This window comes from Cebidichthys violaceus, unplaced genomic scaffold (assembly GCF_023349555.1).
Source record: "Cebidichthys violaceus isolate CVI_PGR_0920_01 unplaced genomic scaffold, fCebVio1.0.p SCAF_21, whole genome shotgun sequence".
Taxonomy (NCBI): Eukaryota; Metazoa; Chordata; class Actinopteri; order Perciformes; family Stichaeidae; genus Cebidichthys; species Cebidichthys violaceus.
The window spans coordinates 4,768,300-4,779,135 of record NW_027176384.1 but is presented as its reverse complement, the minus strand read 5'-3'; the positions used below and the strand labels follow the sequence as shown (position 1 = coordinate 4,779,135).

General features: G+C 45.1%; 2 protein-coding genes across 2 annotated transcripts; one reads left to right on the top strand and one right to left on the bottom strand.

The window, feature by feature from the left end:
• Window positions 1-44: 44 nt before the first annotated feature.
• apex1 (APEX nuclease (multifunctional DNA repair enzyme) 1) lies at window positions 45-3,560 on the top strand. Its single transcript, XM_068716719.1, has 5 exons — window positions 45-128; window positions 1,213-1,344; window positions 1,467-1,630; window positions 1,726-1,918; window positions 2,606-3,560. Exons 2-5 carry the CDS (start codon window positions 1,284-1,286, stop codon window positions 3,118-3,120), a joined length of 933 nt encoding a protein of 310 aa, XP_068572820.1. The 5' UTR covers window positions 45-128; window positions 1,213-1,283; the 3' UTR covers window positions 3,121-3,560.
• A 58-nt stretch (window positions 3,561-3,618) lies between these two features.
• Window positions 3,619-10,721, bottom strand: LOC137877243 (zinc finger protein 11-like). Its single transcript, XM_068717026.1, has 9 exons — window positions 9,712-10,721; window positions 8,863-9,065; window positions 8,645-8,743; window positions 8,369-8,464; window positions 8,155-8,265; window positions 6,852-6,975; window positions 5,602-6,748; window positions 5,383-5,435; window positions 3,619-5,086 (listed from the first exon to the last, which is right to left on the bottom strand). The coding sequence occupies exons 1-9, from the start codon at window positions 9,743-9,745 to the stop codon at window positions 3,828-3,830; spliced, it is 3,126 nt and encodes a 1,041-aa protein (XP_068573127.1). The 5' UTR covers window positions 9,746-10,721; the 3' UTR covers window positions 3,619-3,827.
• Between the last annotated feature and the right edge of the window lie 115 nt (window positions 10,722-10,836).

Genomic DNA, 10,836 nt, shown 5'->3' with positions numbered 1-10,836 from the left:
AAGTTTAGGCACTCAGTAAGTGCATCAAGCACGTGGTGAGAAATCTTTGCAGTGCATTGTGAGTTTGGTTTGGGGGGGTGACAAAAGAAGTACTCACCTCGTCTTTGCGTCCTGTTGTGAACGTGCAAGTAAGATTATTTGCATCTCTTTTTCCTGAAACGTGTTCCTGGTTGAAATGAAAAGCACTTTCGTTGTTTTACCGCATTTGCATTTGTAGATTAATCAAATAAGATGCATATCAAGCTAATTAAGCTAGCTGGCTCCATTAATTCGCAGCGCATGCCGTCTGCTGCTGGCTCTGTTCTCTTTGTCACGGAGGACAAGCTAGCGTTAGCATAGCTGGCCACAAAACCTGTTGTGTAACGCGTAAAAACAGCGTAGTTATTTTTTATCTTAGGGTTCTTCTCCGTGCATGCTGTTAATTTTGCATCCCGTGGGCTAGAAATGTATTCATATTTTGTATTTATTGTGCTCGGCTGTAAGCTTCTTCACAGCAACGACTTGCATCAAAATAAACGTCCCGCTTGCTTCCACTTAGTCAGAGGGTTTACTTGCCTTTACAAGCACCATATTTAAAACAAATGCCGTTTAAAACGGAGGGATTTTGCATTATGAGGACACTAATAATAGTTCGACCAACACTCGATAGTGCGATACTGGTGTTGATGTGCTTCTATTCGAGTGTTAGTTCGCACTCTAGTTTTCAGACTTGTCTCTTTTGTATTATTGTAAATATGTTTGAGGTCTTTAAAATTAGCCTCCGTTACAAAGTTGGTACAACCGAGAGCTCTAAAAAGTATTATTTAACTACAAACATGTTCTGCTCAGTACAGCAGATTAATTATTCTTAAATTGTTGTAAAATCTAAAATATTGTTCGTAAACATAAATAAACTGTGTTGTCCAACATCAGTTCTCAACCGTTGTGCGTGTTGACTTAAAACGTCAAATATGTTGAATTGGAATTATTGCAACTATTTTCATCATTATTTTTCTAACAATTGGTTAGCCTACGAAATGCCAGGAAAAAAATAATAATTCTCAGAACCCAAGGTGACATCAACCAGCAGTGGATTTGATAGCACTCCAGTAAAAACATGCTAATGATTTGGCCTTGATGGCACAGTGGGAAACAACTGTGAAACTCTTGTGTATTGCTGATAAGTTTCCGGAGTAACGCATCACATTATTTGCTCCTCTTGTTTTTCCCCAGCGGCGTGTGTGGTGTTGTGTGTGCGTGCTGTGTGTCTGCGAGGTGTGTTTGCAGTCAGAGCGAGTTCAAGCATGAAGAGAGGCAAGAAGGCAGAGGAGGCGGCCGCGGACGGGGAGAATGACACGGGCTCCGGTGAGACAGCATGCACCAATGCACAAACGCTTGCTGTTATCCTGCATATCGAACGACTTTTAAATGCATCTTTTGTGTGATCAACCACTTGCATGACCCTGTATGCGTCTTTCACCTCACAGCTTCGGCAAAGAAAACCAAGAAGGCTAAGGAACCAGAGGCCCCGATATTGTACGAAGATCCTCCTGAAAAATTGACCAGCAAAGATGGACGCGACGCCAACATGAAGATCACCTCCTGGAACGTTGATGGCCTGAGGGCCTGGGTGAAAAAGAACGGCCTGGATGTGCGTTTGCAGTGACCGAAGGCAACGTAAATGATTTGCAGAGTTAAGTTCTGAGAGCAGTTTTAACGGTTCAACGTTTGTGTTCTTCCTCCCAGTGGGTGCGTGAGGAGGCTCCAGATGTTTTGTGCCTGCAGGAGACAAAGTGTGCGGAGAAATCCCTCCCCGCCGACATCACCTCGATGCCAGAGTACCCTCACAAGTACTGGGCCGCGTCCGATGAGAAGGAGGGTTACAGTGGTGTGGCCATGCTGTGCAAGACTGAGCCCCTCAAAGTCACCTATGGCATTGGTGAGTGTTGTCTTCTACTGGGCCTCTATAGCAGACCTCTGTCATTGAACCTGCACTGGTGGCTGTAAATGACAACAATACTAGTTTAGATTCTAGGGCATCATTTTGTAAAGCAAATTTGTGAAGTACAGCTTCAAATTGATTAACTTTTAAGCGTTTGAGTGTTTGGAAATTGCATGAAAAGACATTTATGATACATTTTTATGTACATCTACACATTCTGTCTGGTTTACAGGAATGCTTAGCCATTTTGGGAAATAAATTTAGGGTCATGTGCAGAATAATTTCTCAGCTGGGGGCAGTAACTTCCTGCAGTCTCCACCGGTTGCTTGGCATCTGCTCTCGTATTCAGCACATAAATTATGGCTTTTACACTTTTTTTTTTTAGTGAACCGAGCAAACGAGATAGTGTGTCAATTAGTAAGCTGTAGATTTTGTTACCTTTTCAACAGAGCCAGGCTAGCAGTTTCTATGCTAACTGCTAGGCTGCTGACCGTAGCTTCACATTTACTGTACACACGTCTCAAGAAAAGGAATGAGCATATTGTCAGAACTATGAGTGACTTGAGTTTTTTATTCCCGTACAATTTTTTTTGTGAACACAAACTTAAACAATAAGTTATTGAACTTTGAATCCTGGTGAAGACATTCCATTCTTAACTGTTCCTTACCTTCCAAACGCTCCAGGCAAAGAAGAGCATGACAAGGAGGGCCGCGTCATCACTGCCGAGTTCCCCAACTTCTACCTGGTGACCGCCTACGTGCCGAACTCTGGCAGAGGCCTCGTGCGCCTAGATTACCGCAAAACGTGGGACGTGGACTTCCGGGCCTACCTGAGCGAGCTGGACATGCAGAAGCCCCTGGTGCTGTGCGGCGACCTCAACGTCGCACACCAGGATATCGACCTGAAGAACCCCAAGGGGAACAAGAAAAGCGCCGGATTCACCCCCGAGGAGCGCGAGGGCATCAGCCAGCTGCTGGAGTCCGGTTTCACCGACAGCTTCCGTGAGCTCTACCCAGAGCAGGCCAACGCCTACACCTTCTGGACCTACATGATGAACTCCCGCGGAAAGAACGTGGGCTGGAGGCTCGATTACTTCCTGCTGTCGTCCAGCCTGCTGCCGGGCCTGTGCGACAGCAAGATCCGCAACAAGGCCCTGGGAAGCGACCACTGCCCCATCACTCTGCACATAGCTGTGTAGGTCACCGTCTGAGCAGGGCTTTACACAGCCCTCACTGGTTTCATAGTGCTACTTTTCCAGCTCTGCAGTAGCGTAGTTTGTCTAGTACTTTTAACGGTTTCAGTTTTCAAATTAAACTGCCATTAAATGACCAGCACAATTCATAATGCCTGTTTAACCTCTTCATCCAATTGAAGTTTGTCAGTAAACCCAGTGGTGTACGATGTCTAACACAAATTTTCAACAATGACTGGCTGTGGAACTGTGTCCCAGTTGTCTGTACTTCTGCTGATCTGAGGAAAGCCTCCATGCCACAGAGCCTGCAGTACGTGTTTGTGTTGTCTGAATTTAAAACTACTGCTCATAAGAATATGTAATGTGTGTTTTAAGCCTCTTTTTCCAACGCAGTGTTACATTTTCTGTTGTAGAACATGCCCACAATAAAAGACTGGATTTATGTACCTTCCTTTTCATTATTTGAAGACTAGATGAGGGGAAAAAATTGCATCACAATTCATCTGAAAAACACTCGCTTTAATCGCAACACAACCTGGAAATCAAATTCATTCAGTGTAATGAAAAACATTCAACATGAACCGCTTCTATACTAGAAGCAGTTCACTCCAATTGCATAGAAGATGAGTCACAGTAATCCAGGTACAGTTGTTTTTGTCCCACTCTGTTAATTTCCAAAATATGAATCTCCAGATCAACAGTTAAAGTCTTGACTATTTAATCTTCATAATGTGTGTCCGTTGATGCATTTTGAGATTATACGACTGCCTGAATCCCTTCCCACATTCCACGCAGAGGTACGGTTTTTCCCCCGAATGTGTTCGCTGGTGTCTCTTCAGGCGGTTGGCACTGAGGAAGCTCTTGTCGCACTCGCTGCAGGAGTAGGGCCGGACTCCCGTGTGGTAGCGCAGGTGTATGGTCAGGTAGCAGGACTGAGTGAACTTCTTGCCACAGTGGGGGCACTGGAAGGGCTTGTGGCCCGTGTGGAAACGCTCATGCTTCAGGAGCTCTGCGTGGGAGAAGAAGCCCTTCCCGCAGTCGGAGCAGAGGTACGGCCGCTCGCCAGAATGAGTCAGCTCGTGGCGGATCAGGGTGGCCTTGTAGACGAAGCTCTTGTCGCACTGCGAGCAGCTGAAGACGTCCTCCCGGGTGTGGCAGCGCTCGTGCTTCTTCATGTTGCGCTCCCTCTTAAAGCTCTTGCCGCAGAAGGAACACATGAAGGGCATCTCCTCGGAGTGGATCTTCATGTGGCTCAGCAACCCCCCCTTGTAGAGGAATCCCTTGCCGCACTGCGTGCACGTGTGCGGCCGCTCCTTCTGGTGGATGCGCTGGTGCGCAGTGAGGGCCGCCCGGTAGGCGAAGCTCTTCCCGCAGTTGCAGGTGTGCACTCTCTCTTCCTGGTGAGTCTGGAGGTGCCTGTTGAGGTAGCTGGCACAGCTGAAGCCCAGGTCACAGCGGGGGCATTTGTAAGGACGCTCCATCCTCTCCGCATCCTCGCCGTGGGTCTTCAGGTGTCTCACCAGTGCGGACTTCCAGGCGAACGCCCGGCCGCACTCCGAACACAGGTACTCGCCGTTCTCCATGTGGGAGCTCTTGTGTTCCCTCTGAGCCGCCAGGGACTTGAAGAACTCCCCGCAGATCAGGCACTCGTACTTGCGCCCGGTTTTGTGCGTCTGCCTGTGCCTCTCCAGCGACTGCTTGAAGGAGAACCGCCGTCCGCACTGAGAACACAGGAAGGGCTGCTCGCCCGTATGGATGCGCTGGTGGGCTTTCAGTAAGGACTGGAACTTGAAGCTCTTCTCACAGTCTGGGCAGCTGAAGCGGCCCTCCTCATCCGCGAGGGGCCGAGAGGACGGCTCGTCATCCTCGGAGTGGACCTTGTCAATGTGCTGCTGGACCTGGGCTTCCTCCGAGTGGTGGAAGGAGCACTTAGGACAGGAGAAAGCAGCCAATGAGCCATCTGCAACAGAACCTTCAGGAAGAAACAAAAAACACATCTGAGACTGGACCATTTCTTAGAACATTATTCTAAGAAATGGAAATGGAGTTGTAAGAAGAAGTTTTTTGGTTAAAAGAAGATGAAAATTTTCCTTTGAAATAAGTTTAAAATAATTGCCAAGACTGACCTGTAATATATCCATTGTAAAATAATAAAGGTGCCTATCAAAGCATTTAAGGATGTATCGGCCCAACTTGGCAATTAATCATTCAAAGTAAACTTCCGACTATCTTGATGTCAAACAATTGTATTTACAAAAGTGAACTCACTCTCTTCACCGTCCTTTGCAGAGACAATGGGCGAGCCATAAGAATGCTCTGCACTGTTAAAGAGAAAGCAGAAATCAACATGAGGGGCTTGATCTGCCTGAAGTCCCAGCATAGCCACCAAATATCGACTCATTATATTTCTATGTAGTAACCCTGAAATAGAACCAGGATGAAAGGAACAACCATTTGTGAGATGAGAAGGAGGACGGACGTTTTTACCAATGGAAGGGCAAAGGCTTCAGCTCTAGAGGGTCGGCCTTGGTGATCTCCTTCCTTCGTTTAGTGCTCATGCGCTTCTGTAAATTTATCACCTGGATCTTCATGGTCGGTTTGCGTTTTCGCCCACTCGTTCGAACCTTCACCAAGGAAACGACCTCCGTGTCAAGTTCGGGCACAGTGCATTCAGGCTCAGAGGTGAGACCCTCACAGCTCTGAACCTCTGCGTTCTCCGGATCTCGATCAACATCATCATCATCATCATCATCCGCCTGCAGCTGGCTGTCGGGTTTGGCTGGTGCAACGGGAGCTTCGCTGATATTTTCATCACCTATGACCGCCTCTTGTCCATCCTCACGGCTCACTGTGGGCATGCTGGCGTTGTGATCATCAGCGTGAGATTTTAGGTGCCTTGCAAGCGCCAGCTCCCAGTTAAATTTCTTGTCGCACTGATGACACACGTAAACGCCGTCTTCCATGTGCGCGAGCTTGTGCTCCGTGCGGGCAGACAAGGAGTGGAAGGTCTCCCTGCATACGACGCAGCTGTACTTGCGTCCGGTTCTGTGAGTGTGCCTGTGCCTGTCGAGGGACTGCCTGAACGAGAAGCAGCGGCCGCAGTCGTTGCACCGGTGGGGGCGCTCCCCGGTGTGGATGACCCTGTGGGCAATCAGCGAGGAGGCAAACTTGAATTTCTTCTCGCAGTCCAGGCAGTCATGAGGTCCCGTGGAGACTTTTTCTTGGGAGGATGCCAAGTCGTCCGTGCTAACCTCTGGATGGATGATGTCCGCCGAACCGCTCGCAGCTTTATCCTGGGTTGCCTCTTCCCCTGCTTCACCCACTTCTTCCTCCATGGCCACCTCTTCAGGAAGCACTACCAGCGAATCGTCGGCGCAGACGTCCGTTCCTTCAAAGCAGTTTTCTCCCGTTGCCACCTCGATGCCGGTGCTTGCGTCTAACTCCACCTCTGTGTAGTCGGTCACTGTGACGATTTCAACCGCTACGTCATCCACGAATGACACAGTCTGTGCGTCATCGCAGAGGCCTTGCTGTGGATCCGATTGGTCGGGTTGTTCCGTGGGTCTGGCCACTCTGCTGGACGGAGCTGCGGAGAGGGAGGACAGGATGCTGTCGCCCATGCTGCAGGGTGGAACTGCACCAAAAAAAAAAAAAACAGGACAAGGGTGACACAGACGTTATCGTCGTAGAGCTGCGTCAGAGAAACACAACGGCAGTGGAAATGGGAAGTGACTCACCATGCTGCTCCAAATGCCCGAGGTGTTTGTGGTGCTGGAGCAAAATTTTCAGATCTGTAGGCTCCCAAACTGAATGCACACATTCCTCCAACACAGAGCGTTCGGCTCCAAGCCAGGAAACAGTCTGTGGGAAATGCATGAAAACACACAAACACCAAATCCAATCTAAACATTTCAACTTCAAAAAACAGGACACAAAGACATGAGATTTGCTAATTAAAAACCTGTAAAACACATTACTGACCAACAATAATCTCTGACATTTTGCGTGGCACTGCCCCTCATTTAGTCTACACTCGCAGTTCCAGACAGTTCCTAACAGTTGGAAAGTGTATACAATAGAGCGCATAGCCATTATTGTTATTTATGGTATGCAATCTTATCTACACTTGTATCTAAAATGCCTTTGACGCTACACCAAACTGCAGACTTGTAATGATCTTGTAAAGACAAGACCATTACACTTTCTGAACTACATTTGTCACATCTTGTCTAATGTACTGGACCTGCAAAGACTTCACTTTGTACATAGAACACTGCAGCCAGATTTCTATGAAGGTACCCGTTACTCCAATTTTAGCATTTTTAAATTAATTTCTAAAATATTACAATTGCATTGTTGTTAAAGTACTGCTGTGTTTGGTCCTTTCAAACCTTTCTATAAACCATTTGAGGCTTTACATTAATTTGTTTATTTGAGTAGCAGTAATCTTACTAATTATATATTATAAGTTTGGTCTATATATAGACTTGCATAGCCAGACATATCTCCGTCAGTCAGTGCTTAAGAAAGGTCTGGCTCCACACATTATCATTCTGGTATAGGGGGAACCCATTTTGTTGAAATTGTCTTTTGGTCACATGCAGCACAATGTGCAATAGCCACTGCATGAAATATGCTAAATAAATAAAGATTGTTTGATTAATTGATATCATATCCCAGCTGTTATTGACATATTCTCTGGCAAATACCAATGTCCACCATCATTCCGGTAGTGTGTACTCTTGTTTTAGTTTCATATAATAGTTCTTAGTGACATGACACTTTGAATTGTGAATGTTGTTGCTACTCCACCAGCACACGTCACATGAAAACCGTAACAACGAGAACAGAGCATACCATCAGGGACTTTTGAAATTGCCGCTGTTGTCTACCTTTTCTGCAAAGATAGTTTCTTCTCGTTACTGAATTTAGAGGTATAAGTTAAACAGTATAGACTTAGTATGGTAGTTTAAGTTATTCTTTGATGGGGAGATACTTTTAACTTTTCATTAAAAATTATGACAAAATGACACCTCTCACCTGCTCGAGGTCTGGAACTGGCAACAGCTGAGCCAGTCGACAGAGGAACTCCGAAAACAGCATCTGCAAGTCGCTGTCATACTGAGGTCCGTACTCAGCAGGGAAGACCTCCTTTGAAAGACACACCGTCAATTTTACTGCATTGCACATACACGACCAAAATCAGGTATCAGAATCGACTATTTTTGTTTCCCTGGAAGTGAAACCGCCTCACCAAAAAAAAATCTTGTCTCTCTTCGGGATCTTTGAGCAGAGTCTGGATCAACTCAAGAAAGTGAACCACTACTTCCTCCTCTTGTGATTCTTTAATCTGCAAAAAGGGCATAAAGATGACACATATTACAAGTTCACTACCGGAAAACCTCCTGAGTTGTGTTAATACACTTGTTGCCAAGCCAACGACAACAATATGTGTAAACACATACTGACTTAAGAAGCAGAAATGTTCCAAAAGGTTAGAAATAAACTAATCTAGATTGGGGACACTCACATCATTCAAGATGGGGTGTTGCGGTTTAATCTGGTTCAAGATGGACAAGATGAAGTCCGGCTCCACGGGCTGTTCACTTCGGCACAACTCAAGAATATACTGATGAGGAGATATTGTTCACAATACAGTTAACACATCTTTTTTTGTCAATAACTTTCCATCCCAAAAAAAAAAAAGACATTAGCAATGAATGCCTCGTGTCCTCCACTGGTACCCACCCTGGCTCTCAATCCCAAATTAAGTTGTGTCCCGTGCTTGTACATTAGCAGCTCTGGGACCATGTCCATCACCAAAGAGACAAACTCTGCCACTTTCCAGTAATTCAAGACATCTTGTCTCCTCAGAACCTGCCACATGGAGGCTGCCATAAGCTGGAAAGGTGGGACCAGGAGGCGCAGCGACGCCAGAGGTAAGGGGTCACCTGAAAAATAGAAAAGCATTCAGACGGAAAGTGAATGCAGCTGACTGTTTATCCTAATTCAACTATCTGATATGTTATCTGTCTACAAAAGGCAATATCACATTTTCAAATTAATGATCAGACTGTATGATGATGGAGAGTCAGACTGGGGCTGTTATGTACAGTTATTCCTGATGTCATTCTGGGATCAATTAGGGCAAAATTATTGGTTATAATTATACAATAAAGTGATGTATTCACAACATTAAAACACCACGAATGTGAGGACAGTGCAGAGCTATGTTGCCCATGTAACGTCAGGTGCTTTTGTTTATTAGCTAACCCCTATAGGAATAGCGATGTGTTTTGAATGCAACCTCACTAGTGCATGTTCAATAACCACAATGTTGCTTAAACACGGTTAGCCATTTGCCAAGTTGAAACAGTAGAGCACTCACTCATGTGACAATATGCATGCAAAATGACCTGCGATGCATGATAAAACACGTCAAGGTAACGTTGCTAACCGAATGTAAGTTAATGGTTATTAAGCTAACCTGGCTAGAGTTAAAGCGCTGCTAAAAGTCAACGTTAGCTCAACTATCACCAACTGAAACTTTCCCCACTGATTTGCTTTTAATCGTTCTCGGTTTTCCTGTAAACAAACCTTTGGAAACGGCCGTGAAGACACTTGAGTCCATCTTCTCACACCGTTGTTAAAAATGTTAGTAACGCTAGCTGAGGTTAGCTGCTGTGATCTAGCTAGCTAGCTACCCAGCAACAGTTGGCTAGTATTGGTAGAAACTGAATGACAAAGATTGGACTGAGGTAACGTTAGCTATCCAGCTGAAGCTACAAAACGTCTCCTCTATATAATATATACATTTCGATTAAACGTAAAATATTCAAAACAATCAGTTGGGTTTGTTAACGCTATATGGGGAAGTCGATTTGTTGTCAAAGGCCTCTTCATCTCCATTTTTATTTTACGGCAGGTGACATTTGTATTGTTACCGCCACCTGTTGGAGATTCTTCGCACTGCACCCACCTTCAACAGAACCAGGCGAGCTGTTTCCCGGTTTCCAGTCTTTATGCTGAAATAAACTAACCATCTCTTGGCTTCAGCTTCATATTTAAATAGTTTGTGAAAGTTGTATCGTTTTTTTCATCTAACATTCAAGAAGGAAGCAAATTAGAGCATTTCCAAAAAGTACTAACTAATCATTTAAAATAGTCTACTTGCAAGATTCTCCCAAACGAGGAGAAAAAAAACAATTGATTCGTTCAAGGTTAAGAAACCACAACACTAATTGCACTTTAAAGAAATTATTGTTGCATAATTACTACAGCTGAATATTGTGTAACTAGCAATTTACTGTTGTAGCTTGTGGAGATGAAGCTCATTTGGACTTTTTTGTGCATTATATCTCATACGCCTAATCTGAAGAGGACTTTAAAAGACATGCGGCTAACTTCTTGCATTGGGTGACCTTTCCATATAAGTGCCAGACCCCAGGAGATCCTGCACTCATAGTCTGAGGAGATGGAGGAGATCAAGCCTCCTACAAAGGTTAATGCACATCATGAAGACTTCAGATGATGACAGTATATCCGTGACATGACAGGGAAAAGTGTCGACAGCGCACTCATTGAATTCAAACTTAAACTGAAAGACAGGATACCCATTCACACAGTTCAAATAATTGAAGAAACTTTCTAGACACCACTGTACTGAAACAAAGTAATGGGATCGACATATTGACTCATTTTGTTGGTGTGTATTTAAGATGT